We start from the raw sequence: 25,970 nt of genomic DNA on the forward strand, positions 1-25,970 counted from the left end.
CCACCTCATTTTAATCGTATTTTCAATCTGAGAATATGCCTCACTAATTTTCCTGTACATGCAAATCGAACCAACCACACTCCACTTTGAAGGTAAATCGTGAGAAACCAAATGAATCTGTCCTTTGGTTTCTAAAGATGTACCTGAGAATTGGAGTTTGGTTGGATCAAATTTAGATAGACATGCATATCGATATATCGGCCAGCTGATATAATGTGGGCATGTCCTCATATTCATCCGACAAACAGGGTCATAACAACATGGAAATTCACCATAAAGCTCAATTAGAACCATAAGTCCGTGGTCAAACCGAAGGCCTGATTTCAAATTACTCAACAAAAAGAATAAAAGTAAAAAACATATTAGAATTAGAAATGTTTGAAGAACAGCATTTGAGAATGTTCAGTAGCATGCCAAGCAGAGAAGCAAGCTCCATTAACAAGAAATAATTCTGTACATACTCTTCTAGAAAGCATAAGCCTGGTTGACAATTACTTAAGAGGCACTACCTTATAAAGTATAAACTGAATGAAAATTAGTGAGCGGTACCTTCGTCTGTGGTTAAAATGAAAAACTATCCACCTAAAAATACACTTTTCGCCCATCCCAATCAATACAAACTAATCTATGGTAGAGATTTGATGGCTAGCTAATTCTCAATACAATATTGTTTAGCATTTTCAGAATCACATTCTGAAATCCAAAACACAAACAGTATTGTTGGCAAAACAAGCAGCAATTTTGTCACCCTCCTTGTTCCAGCAGACTTCAAATATACCTCCATTTCCAGTGTACGTCTTCACAATCTTACCTTCCTTCAATGACCAGATATGCATGGATTTATCAAGAGATCCACTGGCCAAATATTCACCACTTGGACTAAATGCAACAGAATAAACAGGATCCCTGTTGATTCAATCAAAAGTATTAATACAAATGAAAGTAATGACACAATAATACAAATGGAAGTATGAGATATTTTAGCTTAAAAAGGAAGCAAGTTATTCTCTCTTTCAGTAGACCTCAAGTTTGATTAACTAACAGGATTTGCATCATTGAGCCAGAGTCAGTATCTATATTCCTGTGACTTGGGACAAGCAGAAAAGTGAACACAGGTCCACCAACAGAAACTAATCATCTAAAGTGGAAGTCGAACATACTTTATCAAACTCATGTTAGTGAATTCACTTGATCAATGGTCCAGATTGACATTTTACCATCATGACATGCCAATGTCTAGCAAGAGAATTTTACAGTCAGGCACAGGTGCAAACGTCCGCACCTGAGGACAAGCAAAAAAATATTGGGCATTATGCCGCAGCAATGCCTCTGCCAGTGTTTTTTCTTTCCTCATATGCGGATGTTTGCATATCTCTCTCTCTCTCTCTCTCAATATATATATATATATATATATCTCTAATTAGACGTATTTTTAGGCAATAATCTTTCTCATATGCCTATGTAAAATCTTTCCATACTCCATACCTGTGTCCATTCAAGCTACAGAGAAGTTTTCCTAATTCCACATCCCATAGCTTCACAGTTGAGTCAAATGATGCACTGTACAAGAGGCACAACCACAGACCACTTAGAACCATAAAACACAGATATAAAATAAATTCACAGCAGTAAGACAAAGTAATTCAAATAAAAATTAATTTACGGCTAATGCAATGCACACAAGTATAGAAAATCAAACGGCATCTCACTCCATCTCGGAAGCCAGCATATTTACCTTGCCAGAACTAACTGCTGGTTAGGGTTGTTTGTTCCTGGCCCAGTGGGACTCCATCTAATAGTGTATATCTCCTGCAATACAATTTTTCAAGCATCTAAGAATCGTAGAACGTAAAATTGCACAGACACGACTGCAAGCCCACAAATCAAACTAAAACTGACAGCTGAGCAGTACCTTTGAATGCTCTCTTAAATCATGAACATACTTTTCCTGCTTCATACTCCAAATCTACACCATAATTTTATATAAGTTGTAAATACAATAATCTTCTCAATGGCGAGAAGTATGTATGAAACAAGATCAAATTTAATTGAAAACGACTATTACAAAGCATCATTAATCACCATTTCTTTTAACAATCTAGATATTACCTTCGATGTCATCTGTCATTTGGATTTTCTGAAAGAAAAAATTTGCAACTGATACTAAATTATATATATATATATATATATATACACAGTTCGATCAGGTGCGAACATTCCGAAAGTACGAATGTGCGCACCTGCCGTCGAGCGCTCGGCAATGATTTTTTAACACAGGCGAGTGCCGCTGCTTCTACCACCGAGTTTGAGGGTAAATCCCCATCTTTTCACCCCATCCCCTCCTAGGGTATAGAATGGGCTTAGTGGAGGCGTTTATGTTATGGTTTAGCTCTGGGATTTTGGGCAGAACCGAGCGCTCGGTAGTTTCAAAATTTTGCACTACCAAGCATTGCCGAGCGCTCCGTTCGCACCTGAATGGGCCTGTATATATATATATATATATATATTATGATGTTTTGAGGACAAGAGGCTCAAATAAAAAAAAAATTTGAATTATCTTATCACACTCAAACTTCTAATGAAGTAGTATAGGAAAGTTGAGAAGCCTATCCTATTCGTCCCATGTTCTGCAGCAAGTGGCATACCACATTCCCATTACCGTTTCCATTATGCGAAACATAATGATCTATCTTTAATTATAAGGTATAAACTAAAAAGGTTTCAAACAAACAATTACCATCTCATTGCACATAATATGCAAATATTTTACTAAAAACTGAAAAGGTAGCATAAATAACCTTTGCACTGATATCATCAGAACATGAAGCCAACAATGAGCCAGTTGGATCCCATTTCACACAATTAACTTCACCCTGAAATAGCAAAACTTCACTAGTTATCCAGAAAAACAGGGAAAATCAAGTACCTTCTCAAATTAAAGAGTGCATAGTCCTGCCAATAAGATGTAACTCTTTCCAAATTTCAGAAAGACAAGTAACCTCATTTTTATTACCTGAGTAAATTCTAGTAACTAAAACCAGACTTGTGGTCAAATAAACTGGTAAAGTCAGGGTTTTCTACTAGACTAAATCAAAGAAAGGAGTGTAAACTCTGACAAAACAGGAACATCCTAGAAGGTAGGATACGGAAATCCTCTTGAATCCATATTCAGCCAGACAAGGGCTAGTTAATTATTTACTTAAATGAGATCATATTGAATTGGGCATTCCTGGATCTTCAAGAACCTAAACTACACCAAACATATTTGCCAGCCTCTTTGAAGAACAAAATATTTTTTTACCACCACAAGAATAATAGAATATTAAAAATATAATTAACATCAGGTTTGATCTAGAGCACTCAATGCACAAACGTACCTGATGCCCCGCAAAAGTTTTAATAGGGCGGTTTTCCCCAATCTTGCAAACATATATCATATTGTCTGTGGAGCTCATTGCAAATGAAACATTGTTGCGCCAGTCAACATCAAGTGTTGGACCTAAATGATAGAAGATAAACATTAAAAACCCAAAAACAGCAACTGTTTAGAAGCAGAAAAACATTGGTCTGTTCCATAAGACAGTAGACACCTGAATGGAATTCAAATTGTTGTTTTGATTCCTCTGCCTTCACGTCCCACACAATTGCAGTTTTATCACAGCTTCCTGTAAGAAGATAATCTCCTTTTTTGTTCCACTTTAAAGAGAATATAGGTCCTTTATGTTTGCTCAAAGTACTTCTTAGTTCACCTGGGCAAAGACACCACCCGGAAGATATGTTGAGAAAAACTTCCAAAACAATGGTGAAAGGTAAAAGTAAAGTACTGAATCAAATGAAACAGAAAAAACAAGGGAAAGATAATCATCGGCTTACCATTTGTACTCCAAACTCTTGCTTGCCCATCATATGAGCCGGTTGCAAGCAGAGTTCCCTCTCCCTGCATGAGGGAAAGGTTTATTTACATACATATATGAAAAAAAACTCTTCAAAAATTAAGAAAAGTATAGGCAGGAACCTACCACACTATTAGATGCTTAGTGCTCTATACACTATATAGATAAAAGCACGTTTGTTTGTGATGAGGAGGAAGGTAATTGTTTATTTCTGCTATGCTAGAAATATAACAAGCAACATTTAATAAAGCACGAAACTGTTACTAGTGAGAGCAAAAGCTTCTCCAAGCTTTTGCTCCCTCATCAGCTAAAAAGTCAACATTGACCACACAGCACCAAGTTGTTGTGCCGCTTAGCCCTTCCCATATGTCAAATGTACATGTTTTATGACAAACAACCTAATCAGAAAGGATTATCGTTATATTTATCTCCATAACAACATGAAATTAAATGGAACCATGACAATTCTTGTACATTTGACTCAAGTCAATTCCTTTGGCTGTGATGCAGCACATAGACCATCAGTTCTTTTAATATTGGAGTACCTGTATATGTTTATACTTCTGCTTTTGCAAAGAAAAGAAAAGAAAATAGAACAAGTTGCTTTCTTGCAGGTTGAAATTTAAAACCTCTAAAAAAAGTGTATCCATATGGCAGTTATCACAGAATAAGGTCATAATAACAGAACTCACATTCCAGTCAAGAGTAGTGACATCTTTACTCTTTTCATTTGTTCTACCCTTAACATGCTTCAGCACCAACACATTTAAGGGGCCATTTTGTGAACCAGATCTAGAGTTTCCATCTGCAATGGTCCAAATACGAGCTGTCGAATCTCCAGACCTGGAAAGTGATTTATCAAAAGTGCAAAGAATAAGGGGAGGAAAAAACGGTGAAAAGAGAAGATTTTTCAAATTATACTGAAGGCATGGTAATCCTTACATGGTGTGGTAACACCATGGATCCAGAAACATCCCATATTCTGGTAGATATTACATGTCCATAAATAACATGAAAATTCAATATCACGAAGTCCACTCAGAGTTCATATTTTTGATCTCTAAAATGAACCATTGATCCCCAGTTTGAAATGAACTCTACCACTGCAAGTCATTCTTTTACCTTTAGTTCAATTTTTTGAAATAAAATTGAAATCAACCTCACCACTGCAGATGCTCTGACAAAGAGACTTAAATAACAAGCAAAGATAGTATGAAAATTAAATTATGCAGACTCTGAAACAATCATTAAGGAGACATTGAGCATATAACAGGCAAAAGAAATGGCTCATTTAATGTTAGAAGAGGCACTTAAATAACTAGCAAAGATAAGCATGAAATTAAACTATGCAGACCATCAAACAATCAGTAAAGAGATATTAGATAGTTCAACAACATTTTTCCATGGGTTCATCATTTTTCTTAACAAGTTTTCTTAGACTTCAAACTGTATTTTCTCTAAAAACGCTAAATCTTGACCTATTGCTCAACTTTTTCAACACCAATAATTCAAGTTGAAAAAGCTAAGTGAATATATGGCAAGCAATACTAAACCAAAGTGACAATACATAACCAGCAAAAAAAAAAAAAAAAGTTAATAGATAACAGATACGTATACTAAATAACAATTTAACAATGAGATACCTACCCTGATGCAAGAAGAGAACCGGTTGGACTCCATGCACAAGCACAGACCTAATGAAGAAAGGAAGAGAAACCCAATGTCACTGAGAGATATGCATAAGGAAACAAAAGAAACAGACAGGAAAAAAAAAGGCAGGAATAAGGTGGATAATGCAAGAAAACAGGAGACATGTTCAAACCTCAGAAGTATGCCCTTCTAAAATTGTCACATCAGAACTAGGGATTTCATATTCCTGAAAGGTTGAGGTTGTAGAGATATCCACTGGTTCTGCTCCAACAAAACACAATAATAATTACCATAATGCGCCTTTGGGAAACAGAAAAAGGGCACATAGATGGAGATGGAGAGAGAGAGGGAGAGAGAGAGAGATTTGCAACTCTACTAGGCAAAGTGAAAAAGAGTTTACGCAGCATTCTTTTGTCCTTGTAAATGTATACCAATTTATATTATGAGCTCTTATTTCATCATACCTAATTAATTATGAATTGAAGCTAGTTTAAATTCCTTGTATGGATAGTTGCTCGAATACCAAGAGTGCACAAGGCATCACATTCCAAGTATGCTTGTTGTGAAGAGAAACAACTCTTACCCTTGGGAGGTCATTACTTCATTACAAGCTTCTAAATGCATTTCTTACTTCCTATCAGATGTATGCATCAGTATATTTCCTCTCAAATTCCTCCAATCTTATATGTTTAAACAGGAAGATGATCCAAGATATTTTTCTGATCAGAATTTTAAAAATTGTTCAAAAGGGTAGTTTACCAGCTAAGTTATGATTATCCCAGAGAAGATAATCAAAGAATCTATGAAGATAATTAAAATTCCCCTGTGCCATGGCTGGCCCAAGAGGGTAAGGGACTAGATCATAGTTCTTACTTCTTACCAATCACAAAAGAAAAGAGATACTTATTGAACAGGTTTGTGGCTAAAAACAAACTATGCGGATTTGTCGCCTTAACTATGTATTAAGCCTAATACAAAGAATTTTTGCAGAAAAAAAAAAGAGGAAATTATTTTCAGTAAATGTGAATTTACCTCCAGAAGCCCCATTTTCTTCACGTTTGACATTAACCTTTTCTTCTTGATCTGTAACCATATCTCTATCATTGTGGTCCTCATGCTGCTTTTCTCGCTCCTTATTCTTTTCTACCCTCTCTCTATCCTTTTCACACTCCTTCTCCCTTTCTTGTCTTTCCTTCTCTCTTACTCGCACACGTTCTACTTCATGTTCCTTCTCAAGCTCTTTATCTTTATCTCTATCCTTATGTAAATTTTTCCTTTTCTCTTTAATCATTTGCCGTAGTTGATATACATCCTTTGTGATAAGATCTAAAGGTTGTAAGAATGAGAAATCTTCATCCAAATCTGCATCACTCTGACAAGCTTAAAACAAAAGTTGGTTAACATAAGTTCTAAGTTGTGCAGCGCACAAGTTCTTGAACAAAATGACCAAAATTAGATCACCAATAGCAAAAGAACTAAGAATACTAACATTACTCAAGTTCGCTTCCATCTCTAAGTACTGAAGTCCTTTTTGTACAAATGTCACAAGGGCACCGGGTGGAACCAAATTTCCATCTATAGTGCATTTGTTGATACCTGCCTCAAATCCTAAAGCAAAAGCTGAGTGTGTGAAGCCTGCAAAAGTGATGAAACAAGAAACTCAGTAAACAAAAGAAATTATTACACCACACAGTTTCATAATAAATCAGTTTATGCAATCCAATCTTACTAGGGGTGTCACTCGGTCGGTTCGAATTGGCAACGGGGAAAGAAAATAAAAAAATTCGGTAATTTTTGGTATCGATATTTTTTTGGGATATTTTGATAATTTCGGTTTTTAGAACTTTTGGTTTATCTTCAATTTATTTTTCAGTATACTAATTATAAAAATACGGTTTATATTAATATGACGCAATCCCTATAATATTTGATGAATATATAATCTAAAAGTTTCAGAAACACTTTTTTATAACTTTTACACAATAAAAGAATTAATTTTATGACAGTACTACTAGAATATATTACAAAACAAACACATTTAATTTAAAATATATATTTTTAGAATATACCAAAATATTAATTGTAGAAATTGTACTAAAACTATGTAGTAAATTAGTAATATAACTTGGTACTTTGATATAAATATAATAACATTATATGTTGCATTGTTGATATTTTTCTTTGCAATATACATATATAAGTTTGAGTGTACATATTAGTACTAATAGTAGTAATGTATGCGTAAAACTTTAGTATGTATATATGCAAGTGAATGTTTGAATATACATATATAAATGGAAATTATATATATATATATATGTGTGTGTGTGTGTGTGTGTAGGCCCCTTCTATTGAGGGATCCCTCAAATAATTTTATTTAAGGGATCCTCATGGAGCCCGCTCCATATAATATTTCAACGATTCAAACAATCTATTTTGTAGGTCTCTATTCAAAGATCATCCTTGCAATAAATTAGACAAATCAGAAACCATTTTGCTATCTAACTTTGATCAAATAAATAGACGAACAATATATTTCAATAAACATTTGAAATGATGACCATTTAATTAAACGGGTAAATAATTTCTGATTTAGCTAAGTTTTTGCAAGTATGATCCTTCAATGGGGACCTAAAATGTAGATGGCTACGATCATCAAAATACAATGTGGAGCGGGCCTCACAAGAAATCTCTTTTTTACCCTTAAATGAGGGATCACTCAATGGAAGGGGCATGTACATGTGTATGTTTAAATATGAATAGATAGGCAAATATATATGTAATTACTACTAATAAGCTGGTAGTAACAAGTAACAACCGAATCAGTTTCTTTTGGTAATAATTATTCGGAAATTGGTAAATTTTGGGGTTTTTCAGTATTTACCAAAACCAAACAAACTTTCTATGGTTTTGGATTTTCGATGTTCAGATTGTAAAAATCGGTTACCAAAACCAAAAAAAAAAGTCCATTGGTAATCGGTTGTTCAGTAAAAGCAAAACCAAATGGCAGCCCTAAATCTCACAATGAGTGCGGATCTGCTTTGCACTTTGATAACAAATGTAGATTGTGTATATGTATATGCAATTACTTTCATATGGAAATCCAAAACATTAATTGAGTTGAAATATCAACTACGTAACAGAAATTGGTTATTACTAGGCCTCGTTGGGCGCTCAAGACTGAATTGGATAATGTATATTGAAGAAATAAAGGGATTTTGTCCAAGATGAAGGAAGAAGATGTATTAGTCATAAGGGTTGATATCCCACCATTTTGTGGGAATTACAATTTTGGGGAGATTGCAAGGGAATAAGGGATAAGTTTCCCTAATGACAAATCCATTTTTGTTTTCAACTAGGATAAAAGTTAAACATTAGTCTCAATCATCCTTCAATATACCTTGAATTTAGTGAGTTAACCTATCTAATCCAATCCTAGACACCAAACGTGGCCTAAACCTAATTCCAACAAACCCTAGAATCAATCTAATTAAAAGCGGGAAAAAGGAACATAGAGCGAAATTTAGGGGGCGGGGGAATGAAAATAGATAAATTTTAATGGGTTGCAAAGTACAGCCTACCTGATTCTTGAAGGTAACGAAAGACGAGGAAATTCAGCTCAACGGAGGTGATGGAGGTCATCGTTGCAAAAGTAGCCGGCTTCAATGGCTGTGACGAGAGGTCAAAAAATCGTGCGGCACAGTTCGAATATGAGAGAGAGAGAGAGAGAGAGAGAGAGAGAGAGAGAGAGAGAGAGAGAGAGCGCTTACAATGGCAAAAGCGTGAAGTGGGGAATTTTTCGTTTTGCAGAGGAGTGTTGAGGTCCTAAGAAATCCGAAATCACAAAGATGTAAAGGAAGGGAAGCATCGATTTTTTCCTTTTTTCCTCTCTTTTTTCGTTTTTGACTTTAAAGCGGATAATGTGAAACTTTTAACATCTGCTTGCTTCCTTGGGTCCGACGACCAGCCAGTAAGGTTATGCCATCTGGCAAGGTTCGAACTTTGACGTCGCGAATTGCGATCCAGCGGTGCCATAAAAAATGTAACTCGGGAAACGAAATCACCCTCCTCGTTATTGGATCCGCGACACACCGGTCCATTGGGCTTTAGCCCAGTCTAAAACCACCATATGCAGTGGCCCAACTTGGCAGTTACAAATATATACCCATGTTGCATGCCAAAAATGTAATTTGCCTCAATTATTGAAGTGTATACATATGTTGGATGAGAGTTTTACTCCTTACCTGAATAAGCAATCTCTTACGATAGAGCCCATAAGCAGCAAAACCATCTGCAGCACTACCCATCTGGATACACATGAGTCAACAATAGCTTGACCAAAGTGTGTACACTACTTAGATGAACGTTTTATTAATTCCCACCGCTGAATAAACAATCCTTACGATAGAGCCCATAAGAAGCCAAACCTATTGCAGCATTGCCCATCTCACCATACACATGAGTCATCGATCAACAGCTTGACCAAAGTAACTGAAACTGCACAGCTTGACCAAAGTACCTGAAACTGCAAAATTTGGATAGCAATTAATTGGAAACAACTTTGTTTGACGAAACTGCAAAATTTGGATAGCAATTAATTGCAATTAAGCCATGGCAGACACCTTCCTATACACATCCCTCTTCCTCATCTCCCTCCTTTTCATTTTCAAGCTCTTGCTCCAAACAAAACGACGTCGCCAAACCCTCCCACAAGGCCCATTCTCTCTTCCAATCATAGGCCATCTCCATCTCCCAAAGATGTAGTAAAACCTGTAGCTGTAAAACATACTAGTTTGCATTTCGCAACGAATTCTTTGGCATTGGGGGAGAACAAAAAACAAAAATTCTTTGGCCTTGAGTTTGCTCCAACTGGCCACACTGTCGAATGCAAATATGCAAACATGCAAACATAATATTTCGTACCTATGATTCGATTATTAGTGTTTTTTGTCTGAAAATTAGATTTCTAATTAATACTTGGTGGTCAAGATGAGAATTGAGGAAGAATTTCAAGAGTGCGATTGGACTTTAATTTCAATATGTATTTAAGTTTCCCAGCTGATCAATTAATTCACTAGATTGTCATAATGGTCCCTACGTTCAATCCAAAAAGCAATAAAAATAATAGACTTTTCTGTATATTAATATATTGCATACAAATCTTAGAGTAAATGAATGACAACCAAAAGACCCAGGTAACTCATACTATTCATTCATTGCTTGAGGCTTTACTCTCACACGTACCACTCCTCATAGCTTCAATTCCTCCCCTTATAAATACCACAGATTATATCAATCCAACCGGCCTCATCAACCAAGCAAAAGCAACTTCATCATGGAAGATATTTTGTTCTACACATCCCTCTCCCTTATCCTCTTCCTCTTCACTTTCAAGTTCCTCCTCCAATCAAAACGACGGCGTTACACAAACCTCCCACCAAGCCCAACCTCCCTCCCAATCATCGGCCACCTCCATCTCCTAAAACACCCAGTCCATCGCACCTTCCACCGCCTCTCCCAAAAACACGGCCCCATTTTCTCTCTCTGGTTTGGCTCACGTCGCGTGGTTATAATCTCATCATCCTCAGCAGTAGAAGAATGTTTCACCACCAACGACATCGTTTTGGCGAACCGCCCCCGCCTCCTCATGGGCAAGCACCTCGGCTACAACTACACCACCATGGTGAATTCCCCCTACGGCGACCACTGGCGCAACCTCCGCCGCATCGGCGCCGTGGAGATCTTCTCCTCCGTCCGCCTGAATAACTTCTCGGGCATCCGAAAGGACGAAGTCAAGCACTTACTCCGAAAACTCTCCCAAAACTCCCTCCAAGACTTGGCCAAAGTGGAGTTGAAGTCGACGCTTTCCGAGCTGACCTTCAACATCATAATGAGGATGGTGGCGGGGAAGAGGTACTACGGTGATGACGTGGCAGACAAGGACGAGGCCAGGCAGTTCAGGGAGATCATGAAGGAGGCGTTTCATTACGGCGGGGCCGCGAACGCAGAAGATTTCTTGCCCATCTTGAATTGGATTGGGAGTGGTGGGTATGAGAAGAAGGTGATCAACTTGGCCAAGAGGACAGATGGGTTCTTACAAGGTCTGATTGATGAGCATCGCAGTAAGAGTAGATCGGAGGGTCGAAATTCGTCCAACACCATGATCGACCGTTTGCTTTCTCTGCAGGAGTCACAGCCTGAGTACTACACCGATCAAATTATCAAGGGGCTTATTCTGGTTAGTACAAAATTCTCTCTTATACATTAAGCTTTTGCATTTGCCGCATTGATTTATTATTTATTTAGGTTAAGTTCCATATCCTGAAGTGCCCAATCACAACTAGATGAAGCTGTAGGATGGTGACTTTTACCTGTCTTGTATAATCACAACTAGAGGATATTAATTTGTTACATTTCTGCAGCTTCTAAGCACTATATATGTTGTCATTAATAAGTGCACTTCAAATGTAATACCTCATTTCCTCTAGTATTACTCATATAAAGCCACGTGTCGTTACATAAAGTTGTTTTTGTACTAATTTTCAGGTGTTGTTATTGGCGGGTACAGATACATCAGCAGTAACATTGGAATGGGCTATGTCCAATTTGCTCAACAATCCTCATGTGTTGAAAAAGGTTAGAGCCGAATTGGATGCTGAACTTGGCCAAGAACGCTTAGTGGACGAATATGAAATGTCCAAACTAACCTACCTCCAAAGCATCATCTCTGAGACTCTCCGATTGTACCCACCCGCCCCATTGCTAGTCCCGCATTTCTCATCTGATGACTGCATTGTTGGGGGATTCGATGTTCCACGTGGCACGATGGTGTTGGTCAATGCATGGGCCATACACAGAAACCCAAAGTTGTGGGATGATCCCGAAAGCTTCAAGCCCGAGAGGTTCGAAAGCGGTGCTGATGAGTCACACAAGCTCATGCCGTTTGGGCTGGGAAGAAGGGCATGTCCTGGATCGGGCCTGGCCCAACGTGTGGTGGGCTTGACTCTTGGGTCATTGATTCAATGCTTTGAGTGGGAGAGAGTTAGTGAGAAGGAGATTGATATGACTGAAGGTAAAGGACTTACCATGCCTAAATATGTGCCACTGGAAGCCATGTGTAAAGCACGTCCAATTGTCAAGAAAATTGTTTATTGAATTATGCGTGATGGTTAAAATTGTGTCAACATGCAAATTAAGTAGGTTAGCTGGAAGATATAATTAAAGTATTGTAATTTAGGACAGATACGTACATCAAGTCTATTACAATAACTCTATTTTAACTAGCTAGTATGTATTATATTATTGTAATTGTATTCTATCATGTAAGTTTTTGGGTCTTCAATCATTTGTATCTTTTTCTTTTTCCATATCAATCATTTATATCTTTGTATGTATAAGTTTTGTTGAGAAAATAAGAGAGGACAATAATTGATTTTGTAGCTTCCTTTCACGACATCAGTGGGCATTGGTAGGGACAAATTCATCTCTTTCTTTTAGACTTTGACAAATTAATCTTTTTTTACTTTTATTTTGACAAGTTCGTCTAGAGAAATTAACTTTCTTGCAATAAGGATCGGTGATGTGACATTATTAACAAAGATAAAGAGATCGGGTTTTGGAACATTAAAATTTAGGATCCACACTCCTCTCTGCTATTGGTAATGTCACATCATTAATCTATGTTACCATAAAAGTTTTCCTCCTTAAACTAAAAAAGTTTATAAATAATACAATATGTGTCATCTTAATAACTTAATTATCATAATCTTTGCTCCATTGGTGAAAGATGTATCTTGTTTTTTTTCTTTTCTTTTTTTTAGTTGGGGGAGGGAGAGTCGAACTTGGGTGCATTGTAAGTAATTCTATCTACCTTCCAATTAGGCTACCCATCAATACAATTTAATCTTTCACCTTCCAACTTGGTGAAAGATGTATCTTTGTCTTGCAAATGTTTTTTTTAATTCTTTAATACAATTTGCTTAATAAACGAAATAATACCATTTTATGGTTGAAATGCTTAGCAAACATAAATTGGGCCCTTGACAGTGGCAACATTACCACCGGGTGGGCCTCTTTGGTCCTTTGGCTATCTCTCATGGATAAAGTACACGTGTCAAAATATTATCAAAAGAGAAATGGATTTTTGGAGCGAAACGTCGGTTGATAATTTTTTTCATTTAATTAATTACTAATAAGAGATAATGGAGTTAAGTGACTGTTAAGTGCTAGATATGTGTCAAAATATCAACTAAGGGACTGTGGTCAAAAAAAAAAATCAACTAAGGGACTGAGGGGGAACGGCCAAAATGGGGCTAAAAGGTCTTTGAATTCTGTACCATGTGTCAATTGAGTATTCCAGCTCCATATAATTTTTTTTTTTTTTTGTCTTTTGTCTGATCAGCTCCATATAATCACATGAAACTAATTGTAAATATAAATATATTTTTTTGAACAGTTGTACATATATACTTTTAAATATTGAATTATAGAAAAAAGAAAAAACAATTTTTAAGTGATAAGCAAGTTGGGTGTGTGTTATAATTCTATTCATTTTGATTTTAATGCGCAAATTATTATTTCAAGACTTCAGATGATAGGGAAGATTTATCACCCGATAGTCATTTTATGGATGAAACTTAAAAAGTATGGAGATCATTTAATAATTCGATATGTTGAGATGTTTCGAGAACTTGTAATCGCGCGGCTCATTTGTTAGTTCTACATGTCGTATCTTGTGATCATAGGATAACATGGATTGATAAAGCGTCTGACTGGCTTCACAATCAGTTGGCTTTAGACTATACTAGCCTCTCGACACGCGCTCTCGCGCGTGTCAATGGGCTCTTTTTATTGTGCATATGTTGAATTTGTTTGTCTATGGTTTGGATAGATTCTATGTTTTTCTGGGTGCCCGGCTTGCTGGTGTAAAATTTAATACTTTATTTGACAAATAAAATGAGAAAGATAATGAAGACTAAAGAAAAAGGCTTGCAAGAACCAAGATTCAGTGATTTTATGATAGAATGCAAAATATTGTAAAAATCATTTAGACATATTTAGAGGTTGCTATATATAATTCTAAAATTTGGAATAAATGTGACAGCCAAGAAAGAGATGAGTGAATGCATAAGCAAATGAAAAAAAAAAAAAAAAAAAAAGATCAGTCAGCTATGCACATTACAAATATGTGTTGATATGGATTTGCATATTAGACTTGATTCATATGGTATGCAAAATTTGTATATTAGGCTAGCCTCACCACCCTTCCACGTGTGCTAGAAGCTCTTACCTATTACGCATGTTGTTACATATATTTATTTATTACAGATAGAGGTCTTTTTCTATTGTGCATATATTGTTTTTAGTGCCTCTATCTGTTTTATTGAACCACTTACTATACGGAAATTCTATGATAACTGCAGGCATTGGAAGCCTTGAAAGTATTGACCATTAGATTAGCTCTAATTGATCTAACGGAATAGAAAAAAAATAATGGCTAACTGAATGCAAAGAGAATGATGTGAACCATTGAATTTTTTTTTTTTTTTTGGCCAGTATTGAATTTTCCTTAAAGCTGGGAAAATGTCAAAATTGGTTAGAGCATATGTATGTCACAATTGGTTAGAGCATATTTATGGTTAACATAGGTTCACTCTGATCTTCTTGGCCCTGTTCTTTCTCTCCTTCAACTGCTTCCTTGACTTCTCCACCTTGGTATCAAGCTCATTCTGCCATATAAAAAACACTTTAGTGATATAACATTAGAAATATAAAACTTTCAAAACAGAAACAAAGAGTGAAATATTCAGAAACACATACAACTACCATAAAAGTATATGTTGTGCCAAAATTTGTTACATTAGACACATATCTAAGTACATTAAAAAGAAAAATATTCCCCAGTCAGCCGCCCACCAGACAAATTTTTTAATTCACCCTTTGAAAAGTGTATCATTCAACATACACCCATAACTAAACTTATCAGAAAATGATGGTGAGTGTGTGTGTGTGTGTGTGTGTGTGTGCATGCGTGTGATTATATTAAAGATATTGATCTTGACTAATAAAAGTACAATTATCCATCAATAAGGTTTCTGAAAAGATAACATCCAAGTGGCAATAAGTATACAACAATGGCATGGAATATTAAAAATTAAACATTGTTGATTTAGTATATCTACAGCCTGCTTTTTGGCACTTCCTTTAAAATAAGGAATTCTATAATTGCAAGAAGATTTAGAGCGAAAGTTCTCTTTTCTCAAAAACTAAAAGTTCTCTTCATTCATGTTAAAACTCAATTTTTAATATTCTTCATCTCTATATGTGTGATCAGAGAGATTCAGAAGAACAATGCTACCACAAAGTTCACAGAATTTACTACAACAATATCATAAATGTCCTGGACTTTATTTTATACCAAAATATCCAAATGGTCTCTTATTTATTTTCAATATGAACCATAGAATAAAATATCACATTTTATAGTTTGAAATAAATTGTAGTTTATTAGTTCTACTACTTGCTCACTGTAAATTCCAATGAGTATTACAAACACACGCAACTATATGATCACAAAATTAGAGTATGGAAGCAAGATCACAAATTATGATTATCAGCTTGGATCTAAAAAATAATTAAATAAATAAAATTAAAATCATATACTATATATCTTGTGGAGAAAATTTCCACTACTACTGTGCAGCTTATCAACTTCATAGATTTTAGCATAAAGTGTTCCATGTAGCCAATTCCACTAACAATGATCAACCAAAACAAACAAAACCCACTTCTCATCAAATCCCAATTCCACTAAAACTCAAAAACGAATCAAAAAATGACACAAAACCAACCAGAAATCGATCAGATCAGGCATAAAAAAACCCAATAAGTGTAGTTTATAGGTGAAAACAACAAATAATTAACAAACTTAATTTGACTTGTTAGTTTTCTCTGGACTTACCATGATAAACCCGTATTTGGGCTCATACTTATTTGCATTCTCAACAGTCGTAAATCAATCCAAAGCCAGTAGATTTACCACCATCAAAGTGTGTCTGGAACTTGAAAACAAAGATTGAATTAGGGTCCTTAACCTCGTAAATTTTTGAAAGCTTCTCCTTCAGCTCTGCCTTCACACATTAAACAGCCCAATATAATCTTCAGATTAACCCCAAAGTCGCCATTGCCCAGAGCAAATCACTACCGTTAATAGTCTTCCACTTCTCTCTCTGGCACTTTATCCCTCGTAATGTCAATGATATTTCTCATTCATTCAAAAAAAAAAGTCTAAGGTAATGGATCAAAATTAACATATGGGTCCCTTGATTATAAAGGCATGACAACATCCTTTTTCAATCAGAAGCATTCAAAATCCATTAGGAAACTTGCGGTCCACGTTTAAAAATCAAGTCATTGACCCATACTAGACAATAGACAAAATAGACTAAAAAGACAAAAAATGATATGGTTAAACAATATAATTATAATTTATAACCGTGTCCTCATGCCAACTAACAAGATTACTGATTACCCATACTAACTTACAAGTTTCATATCAAGCTAATGCCAAGTATGCTTTTACGTATGAGAAAAATCTACCTATAATAACGATATGGGTTGATTTGATATTTCAAAATATACAAATTTTTTTTCAAATTGTCGATAGTTTTACGTGATGAAATATAATAGTATAGATATTATAAAGCTTATCATGTTATTGAATTGAAATGCCAAATTAGCCTTATTTCTGTTGTATAGAAAAATTTCTCTTTTTAAGTGATGTTTCGTATAGAGTAAGGCTTATAAGCCTGAAAAAACTTTTTCAGTTTTATGTCATGTCAACATCTTTTTTGTCCGGGGTAAAGCTATAAGCATTTAAATAAAAATTTTTTTTCTTTAGAAAAAAAAAACTTTTTTTTTTGGCTACTTAAAAAAAAACTTCTTTTTCTCCGCGTCACAACGGTACATAATTGCGAACTATTAAACATAGACCTTTAATATTTTTTCTAGACATAAAATATCATTATTATTTTCTATTTTTATTTTAAACATAGATTATTGATTTTTTTAGATGTAAAATATATCTATTATTTTTTTAAACCCTTTTTTTTTCATCAACCATTGTAGTTAATGAGATTTGAATTCAAGACTTTTATTTTATTTTATTAATCAACTTGTGTTCATGAGTTTTAAACATAGGACCTACTCCGATAAAGAGAGATTATGTATTATCTACTAGGTCAAATAGTCATTGTCTTGAATTCAAGACTTTATTTTATTAAAGAGAGATAGGTGCGGTTTGGTTAGATGTTTGCGCTTTGCAGTTCGAATAACCGAACCATACCCACCCCTACTTACTTCCTTTCAATTTAGAAATAGACGTTGTAATAATGTAGCACATTTAGTTGCTCAACACTTTCTGTTTAGTGTGGAGTTTGTAATATGATAGTACAGAACTTGGGTCACCCCTGGAGGTACCCCATGGTCACCATACCCCCCATAATTGCAATTTTGGTAATCTCGGCGCATGATCGGAATCGTTCACTTTTTATATCACCTATTATAGATCATCTCTGTAAAAAATCAATTCAATTAGAAATCGTTTGGTTATATAACTATTGTCAATTAAATAGATAAAATCAACGGTTTGGTCAAAAAATACTCTTTAATCAAAAACCATTAATTTTTTATACTTAATTGACAACAGTTATATAACCAAACGATTTCCGATTGATTTTATTTTTTATAAAAATAATCTTTAATAAGTTATTTAAAAAATGAACAGTTTCGATCATGCATTGGTATTGCCGAAATTAAAATTTTTAGGGAGAGAAAGTGAGGTGACCTTGGGTACTCCTATGGGGTGACCCAATTACTGTCCCTGTCCCAATGGATATATGGAGGTTTTTCCCTCTTGGATGCTTGTTGCCTTAGTCCAAGAAGGCAATGATTTTGTCCTCGAGGCTTAATGAATTAAGTAATGAACTTCTTATAATAAAAAAAAAGAAGACAATAGTTGTATGAAAAATGTTATTTGCATTATATATTTAAGTGTATACATTTGTTAGAAGAAAGTTTGACTCAACACGAGAAAAACTTATCTGAAACTGTGATGCCATGTCAGCTTGGGGATTTAGTGTCACAGTCCAGTAATAAATCGCCACGGGTAAGCATTACCTATTCAATTTAATTTAATTTTCAAAATAAATTTTCTGATCTAAAATATAGTGACAGCACGTCTTTAAAAAATCTTTCCTCCTTATCCTCCCTCCACTCGTCTGTTCACTTCATCTTCTCCTCTTCCTTTTTTATTTGTTCACAAGTGAGACTCTTACTCCGCGCCTCCCCCACGCTGGAGCTTTGCCAGGCTGTTTGTTTTCTTTTTTTCTTTTTTAGTTTAGGGTCTTCTTCCGCTCTTCCCTTCTGTTGCTCTGCCTCTGATGAGATTTCTCTTTATTTTTTATTTATTTTATGTTTTGTGGTTTTCCCTCAACACCTGAGTTTTTTTTTTTTTTTTTTTTTTTCCAAAAGAAACAAGATTACAACAAGCATTTTGTTTTACTAATTAGTTTTACTCTTCAGATTTGTTTTCTCTTGTTTGCTTGAAGTATTGTGCTGTGTTAACCTCCACTCACATATTAATTATATGATCAAATTATATTGTTTACATGTAGGTATCGTGACTTTCTTTCTTTTTATTTTTCAGTTTTTTATTAAAGGCAAGTACCATGGCAGTTAATTGCCATGGAAAATGATAATCACCATGCTTGAAGATTGCCATGGCAGCCACCATGCTTGGAGCCACAACAACGCAATTTTTGTTTGTTTTTATTTTTCGCAAATCATTGTTCTTTTAAGTAATTTTAACAATTTTATAAATTGATAGGTGGAGAAACAAGAAAAAGAGGTGTGAATAACACTACTCTAATCCAAACAATAAACGGACCTGGATCCTCTGCCAAAATCCATGATCCCAGCCCAATAAAAAAAAAAGGTTCATCTTAATATCTGCAAAGCAGTGGTGCTGTTTGGACCTGGATCCTCTGCCAGGCAAATTGTACCAGGCAATGTGACTGACTTGTAATCCCAGTCCTTAAATAATATCTAATGGCTGAGATTTTGCCACATTTCTAAATTACTTCTTTTCCATTAAATAATATTAAAAAATTGAAAATAAGAAAAACAAAAACCCATCAGGCCAACCCATCCCACCGCACCACCTCCCCAGTACGGCAGACCCACCTCCTCCCCTTTCTTTTTCTCTCTCTCTCTCTCTCTCTCTCTCTCTCTCTCTCTCTCTCTCTCTCTCTCTTTCTCCAGATCGCAATCCACATATCTTGATGGTGTAGGGCTTTTTCTTGTTGAAATTTTCCCACGCATTTCTTTTCTAAAACCCACTTCTTCAGTTTTTCTCCCTTTCTTGAATCTTCAATTTCATGAATGTGATGTATAATAAAGTAATAATGATATTAAACAATAAACACCACTGCTTTGCAGATATTAAGATGAACCTTTTTTTTTTTTTTTTTCAGCCACCATGCCCACATAAATTCAGAACTTCTCTGGATGTATTCAAGAGGTTGAGTATAGAAGAAGTGGTTTTTAGACCCAGGGGATCCGCTTACACCAGCACCGTGCTGGGATAGAGAAAGAAAGGGGAGGAGGAGGAGGGTGGTACAGTGGGGTGGGCTGGGCTGGGATCATGGTTTTTGGGTTTTCTTATTTTTTTATCTTTTTTTTTTTTTAATATTAATTTATTGAAAAGAGATCATTTAGAAATATGATAAGATCTCAGCCATTAGATATTATTGAAGGGCTGGGATTAAAAGTCAGGCACATTGCCTGGTACAGTTTGCCTGGCAGAGGATCCAGGTCCGTCCAAACGTATACAGTAATACTAAGTTGCCGGCTATTATTTCAAGTTTCAGTTACTAACTGATGTGACATGATAATATGATATGATAGTTTTTTATTAGTTGTAAATAGTTAACCACCATAATTGGTCCAGACATAAATAAATAAGATATTGTCATATTAATTAGGATCTAAAAATAAAGATAACAGTTAGTTCTTATAGAATTACTCTCGTTTTTAATCTTCTCGTAATAACCAAGCTAACTACTATAATTTTTCAGAACCTATTTTTGGCGGGAACTGAAACATCAGCAATCATAGTTGAATGGGCACTGTGCTACTGTCCAATCTGCCAACCATCCGCACGTGTTAAAAAAGGCTAGAGCCGAACTCGATGCTCAACTTGGTCAAGATCACTTAGTCAACGAACAAGACATCTCCAAGCTACACTATCTACAGGCCATCATCTCTGAGGGTATGTTTGTTTCACCGTGCTAGCTAGTGCTAGCTAGGATAGTGTTAACTAACACCCTTATCCCATGTTTGGTTGTTACCATTCTAATTTTAAGTTGGACTATGGAGTCCGGCCCAACCCAAAAAATGAGCTTAGCCCTTCTTACATAGCACCGTGTAAACACACCTCGCTGTGTAAGCTCCTTCTTACATAGCACCTGATTTGCTTAGCCATTCGACAGTCGACGCTCGCCAATACTTCATCGTCTTCTTCAAATTTCCTCTGCTTCAAATCTCACAAGGTCAGCTCTCTCTCTTTCTGTCATTTTATTTCCTGATGACTCTTATCTTTTGCTTTTGATTCTTTTCTTTTCTTTTCACTTTACTTGATGTGTTGGTTCTTTGTTTTTGCTTCTTTTATTTCAGATTTGGGGTTTTTTTGTTGTTTTGATGGCTTGATCTATTGGGTTTTTCTACATATATTTTGGGTTTTTTTTGAGTAATTTTGTGGGTTTTTTCTGCATTTTTTTTAGGTAATTTTGTGGGTTTTTTTCTGCATATTTTTTGGGTTTTTTTTCGGGAGCAGAAACCTTGGATCAGTAGTTGTGAGTTTTGTGAAGGGGAGTCTTCTCTTTCTCTGTCTCTGTTTCTATCTCTGTCTCTGTCTCTGTCTCTGTCTCTCTCTCTCTCTCTCTCTCTCTCTCTCTCTCTCTCTCTCTCTTTCCCTCTCTCTCTCTCTCTCTTTCCCTCTCTGTGCGTGTGTGTTTCTGCTTTAATATGCTTGCCTTCAAGTCAGAACTTGAGTTGGTTGTTAGTCAAGCTTATTATATAGAATTGCAGCTGAGTGTTACTTTTGTGCTGGTGGTTGGCAAAAATAAATATTGTCTCTTTGTGTTTCTTGTTGGAGAATTGATTGTGACCTCCCAGTTCAATGGTCGTTGATATAATTGGATTGTTCTTTGAATATGTAGTTTATTGTATTGAAATTTACCATGTTATTTATGTAGATGAAATTAAGATCAGTTTTCTGTGCTTAATGACCTGATCACCTTTACCTTAATAATCCAAACTTTTCCCATGGTGTGGTTGGATCTAAATTACATAAGTCAACATTTAATGAATGGAAGCTGGTTAGTTTGTAGTTTTGGAACAATAATATTTCTAGAGTTGTAAATGGAATAGAACAATAACATTTAATTTTGCTGACTGTTTTATTTGGTAGAGAATCAACGTACTGTTCTTGTCCCCTAAACATAGTTTTTAGTATATATATATGTGTTGTCCCCTAAACATAGTTTTTAGTATATATATATGTGTGTGTGTGTGTGTGTGTGTGTACAATGAAAGACAAATTCTATAGGGGAAATTTGTTTGACAGTGACTTTATGTTGGCGAATTCTCTATAAAGGAAATTTGTTTCTTTTTACTCTCTCTTTCAGGGGGTTCTTGGTTGAGCAAGAAATTAAAGTTGATTTCCCACATGTCAGTCTGGTGTCATGTTGAACTTTCAAAAATCAATCTATGGAAATAAGGGCAGGCAAGGACCTCACCATATTTAAACTATAGTTAAAGAGAGTTTAGGCAATAAATTGTTGTGTAGACACTTATGAAAATAAAAGTCCTTTGCCTTAATATCTGTGAGTGGGAATTTTATGTGCATGTCTGCAGGAAAATGCAGGTCATTGCCATGAAAAGCATCATAGTTGTTGTAAAATACTTGCAGAAACACATAACTTTTTAAAGAGAGTTGTAATGAAATTTCACACTTGCAAGTTATTAGTTCATTTTGCACCTAGTCGAGTATCATATTTGATGATGTTGTTATGTTGAGTATCATAACGGTGGTTAATTAACATTGCCAAAACAGTTGCATAATCCTTCAAACTATATTAAAAAGTGAATTGTCATTGGATAAAATGTATTTATTTAATAAACAAATACATAACGTACATTATTTTAGGTATTGAAATTATATTTTAAAAAATAAATAATTAAATTGTTTTTATTAATTTAAAAATTAAAATAATTATAGTTTAGTCCGGCCATGCACCAAACACAAGACAGTGCTATTTAGCTTATCCAGCTTCATAATCCGACACAGCACCAAACATAGGATAACATTTAATCCAGCTTACTCCAGTCCAACACAGTCCAGCCTAATACCTAAAAATAATCCGGTCCAACACAGTCCGGCGTAACAAACGGAGCCTGAAACTCTTCGATTGAACCTACCCAGTCCACTGCTGATGCAACACCATTCGTCTGATCACTGCACTATTGGCGGATTTGATGTGCCACGTGGCACAATGGTATTGATCAATGCTTGGGCAATACACAGAGACCCTAAATTGTGGGACGATCCTGAAAGCTTCAGGCCTGAGAGGTTTTGTAAACGGTACGAATGAGGCACAGTACAAGTACAAGCTTGGGCCCCAGGGCTTGTCCCGGAGTGGGCTTGGCCCAACGGGTAGTGGGCTTGACTCTGGCTTCGTTGATTCAATGCTTTGATTGGGAGAGAGTTGGTGAAACATGATGTAAATGTGAAACATGCAGGGCACATGGGTCCACGTGAAACATGATGTAAATGTCACCGCCTAGAGAGGAATTGATTGATGAAGAATTAATTTCAATATATATTTATGTGTTTAAGTTGTCCAACTGATCAATTAATTCACTACATTGTCACACATACCACCCTTCATAGCTTCAATTACTCCCCTTACAAATACCACAGATTATATCGGCCAAGCAAAAGCAACTTCATCATGGAAGATATTGTGTTCTACACATCCCTCTCCCTTATCCTCTTCCTCTTCACTTTCAAATTCCTCCTCCAATCAAAACGACGGCGTTACACAAACCTCCCACCAAGCCCACTCTCCCTCCCAATCATCGGCCACCTCCACCTCATAAAACTCCCAGTCCACCGCACCTTCCACCGCCTCTCCCAAAAATACGGCCCCATTTTCTCTCTCTGGTTCGGCTCACGTCGCGTGGTTATAATCTCATCTTCTTCAGCAGTAGAAGAATGTTTCACCACCAACGACATCGTTTTGGCGAACCGCCCTCGCCTCCTCATGGGCAAGCACCTCGGCTACAACTACACCAGCATGGCGCATTCCCCCTACAGCGACCACTGGCGCAACCTCCGCCGCATCGGCGCCGTGGAGATCTTCTCCTCCGACCGCCTGAATAACTTCTCGGGCATCCGAAAGGACGAAGTCAAGCACTTACTCCGAAAACTATCCCAAAACTCCCTCCAAGACTTGGCCAAAGTGGAGCTGAAGTCGATGTTTTCCGAGCTGACCTTCAACATCATAATGAGGATGGTGGCGGGGAAGAGGTACTACGGTGATGACGTGGCGGACAAGGACGAGGCCAGGCAATTCAGGGAGATCATGTCGGAGGCGTTTCACTATGGCGGGGCCGCGAACGCAGAAGATTTCTTGCCCATCTTGAATTGGATTGCGAGTGGTGGGTATGAGAAGAAGGTGATCAACTTGGCCAAGAGGACAGATGGGTTCTTACAAGGTCTGATTGATGAGCATCGCAGTAAGAGTAAATCAGAGGGTCGAAATTCGTCCAACACCATGATCGACCATTTGCTTTCTCTGCAGGAGTCACAGCCTGAGTACTACACCGATCAAATTATCAAGGGGCTTATTCTGGTTAGTACAAAATTCTATCTCTTATACATTAAGCTTTTGCATTTGCAGCATTTATTTATTTTTGATTTGTAACAAAAGTTTGTTTTTGTGATGTGTCTGTGTTACAGACATATTTATTAAAATCATTTCCCTTTAAAATTATTTGGTTGCACTTACACTCTCATCCGGCTACTTCAGCTTTCAACTTTAATTAGAGTCGGGTTGCAGTCACTGTTTTCGTTGTGGTTTTTCTTTTTCTCTACACAAAAGAAATTTCAGAATATTATATTTGAAAAAAAAAAAAGAAGACAATCACAATCATGTGTACTACTTTTAGGTTAAGGTCCATATCCTGAACCTGAAGTGCCCAATCACAACTAGATGAAGCTACACGATGGTGAGAGGATATTAAATTGTTACATTTCTGCAGCTTCTAAGCACTATATGCTGTCATTAATAAGTGCACTCCAAGTGTAATTCCTCATTTCCTCTAGTATTACTCATATAAAGCCACGTGGCGTTAAATAAAGTTGTTTTTGTACTAATTTTCAGGTCTTGTTATTGGCGGGTACGGATACATCAGCAGTGACATTGGAGTGGGCAATGTCCAATTTGCTCAACAATCCTCATGTGTTGAAAAAGGTTAGAACCGAATTGGATGCTGAACTTAGACAAGAACGCTTAGTGGACGAACCTGAAATGTCCAAACTACCCTACCTCCAAAGCATCATCTCCGAGACTCTCCGATTGTACCCACCCGCCCCGTTGCTAGTCCCTCATTTCTCATCTGATGACTGCACTGTTGAGGGATTCGATGTTCCACGTGGCACGATGGTATTGGTCAATGCATGGGCCATACACAGAGACCCTAAGTTGTGGGATGATCCCGAAAGCTTCAAGCCCGAGAGGTTCGAAAGCGGTGCGGATGAGTCACACAAGCTCATGCCTTTTGGGCTGGGAAGAAGGGCATGTCCTGGATTGGGCTTGGCCCAACGTGTGGTGGGCTTGACTCTTGGGTCATTGATTCAATGCTTTGAGTGGGAGAGAGTTAGTGAGAAGGTGATTGATATGACTGAAGGTAAAGGACTTACCATGCCTAAATTTGTGCCATTGGAAGCCATGTGTAAAGCACGCCCAATTGTCAACAAGGTTCTTTATTGAAGTACGGGTGATGGTTAAAACTGTGTCAACAAATTAAGTAGATTAGCTGAAAGATATAAATAAAGTACTGTAATTTAGGACAGATGCATCAAGTCTATTGCAATAACCTTTTTTTAAACTAGCTAGTTTGTATTTTATTATTGTAATTGTATTCATGTAAGTTTTTGGTTCTTCAATCATTTGTATCTTATTTTTTTTTTTCCATATCAATCATTTCTATCTTTGTATGTATAAATTTTGTTGAGAGAATAAGAGAGGACAATAATTGATTTTGTAACTGCCTTTCATAACATTAGTGGGCATTGGTCGAGAC

The 25,970-nt window shown here is 36.2% G+C and overlaps 3 protein-coding genes and 1 pseudogene across 4 annotated transcripts; 3 read left to right on the forward strand and 1 right to left on the reverse strand.

Moving 5' to 3' along the window:
* Nucleotides 1–406: 406 nt before the first annotated feature.
* On the reverse strand, nt 407–9,442 carry HOS15 (WD-40 repeat family protein). Of its 2 annotated transcripts, XM_086243044.1 has the most exons (15): nt 9,314–9,442; nt 9,125–9,212; nt 7,033–7,178; nt 6,576–6,915; nt 5,716–5,804; nt 5,541–5,587; nt 4,586–4,736; nt 3,874–3,937; nt 3,591–3,749; nt 3,378–3,499; nt 2,799–2,873; nt 1,913–1,966; nt 1,736–1,809; nt 1,486–1,560; nt 407–906 (listed from the first exon to the last, which is right to left on the reverse strand). In XM_086243044.1, the coding sequence occupies exons 2-15, from the start codon at nt 9,183–9,185 to the stop codon at nt 687–689; spliced, it is 1,677 nt and encodes a 558-aa protein (XP_086099170.1). In that variant the 5' UTR covers nt 9,186–9,212; nt 9,314–9,442; the 3' UTR covers nt 407–686. The 2 variants fall into 2 exon arrangements, with proteins under 2 accessions (XP_086099170.1, XP_086099171.1); XM_086243045.1 differs by lacking the exons at nt 9,125–9,212; nt 9,314–9,442 and having other exon boundaries at nt 6,576–6,923; nt 7,033–7,166.
* Nucleotides 9,443–10,833: 1,391 nt separating this feature from the next.
* LOC147284369 (cytochrome P450 81Q32-like) lies at nt 10,834–12,797 on the forward strand. Its single transcript, XM_086243049.1, has 2 exons — nt 10,834–11,781; nt 12,090–12,797. The coding sequence occupies exons 1-2, from the start codon at nt 10,879–10,881 to the stop codon at nt 12,696–12,698; spliced, it is 1,512 nt and encodes a 503-aa protein (XP_086099175.1). The 5' UTR covers nt 10,834–10,878; the 3' UTR covers nt 12,699–12,797.
* A 7,525-nt stretch (nt 12,798–20,322) lies between these two features.
* On the forward strand, nt 20,323–23,382 carry LOC147284370 (isoflavone 3'-hydroxylase pseudogene; annotated as a pseudogene).
* A 173-nt stretch (nt 23,383–23,555) lies between these two features.
* On the forward strand, nt 23,556–25,833 carry LOC147284371 (cytochrome P450 81Q32-like). Its single transcript, XM_086243047.1, has 2 exons — nt 23,556–24,517; nt 25,049–25,833. The coding sequence occupies exons 1-2, from the start codon at nt 23,615–23,617 to the stop codon at nt 25,655–25,657; spliced, it is 1,512 nt and encodes a 503-aa protein (XP_086099173.1). The 5' UTR covers nt 23,556–23,614; the 3' UTR covers nt 25,658–25,833.
* Nucleotides 25,834–25,970: the final 137 nt, after the last annotated feature.

This window comes from Dryas octopetala, chromosome 5, assembly GCF_963921425.1.
Source record: "Dryas octopetala chromosome 5, drDryOcto1.1, whole genome shotgun sequence".
Lineage (NCBI taxonomy): Eukaryota > Viridiplantae > Streptophyta > Magnoliopsida > Rosales > Rosaceae > Dryas > Dryas octopetala.

Bases quoted from the DNA above. Each gene is read 5' to 3' on its own strand.
- HOS15 (XM_086243044.1), bottom strand. From the start codon at position 9,185: ATGACCTCCATCACCTCCGTTGAGCTGAATTTCCTCGTCTTTCGTTAC. The intron at 6,916-7,032 runs GTTAGTATTCTT...TAAGCTTGTCAG, and splicing joins TGGAAGCGAACTTGAGTAAT to AGTGATGCAGATTTGGATGA. The intron at 3,938-4,585 runs GTGAGTTCTGTT...TCCCTCATGCAG, and splicing joins TCACTACTCTTGACTGGAAT to GGAGAGGGAACTCTGCTTGC.
- LOC147284369 (XM_086243049.1), top strand. From the start codon at position 10,879: ATGGAAGATATTTTGTTCTACACATCCCTCTCCCTTATCCTCTTCCTC. The intron at 11,782-12,089 runs GTTAGTACAAAA...ACTAATTTTCAG, and splicing joins TTATCAAGGGGCTTATTCTG to GTGTTGTTATTGGCGGGTAC.
- LOC147284371 (XM_086243047.1), top strand. From the start codon at position 23,615: ATGGAAGATATTGTGTTCTACACATCCCTCTCCCTTATCCTCTTCCTC. The intron at 24,518-25,048 runs GTTAGTACAAAA...ACTAATTTTCAG, and splicing joins TTATCAAGGGGCTTATTCTG to GTCTTGTTATTGGCGGGTAC.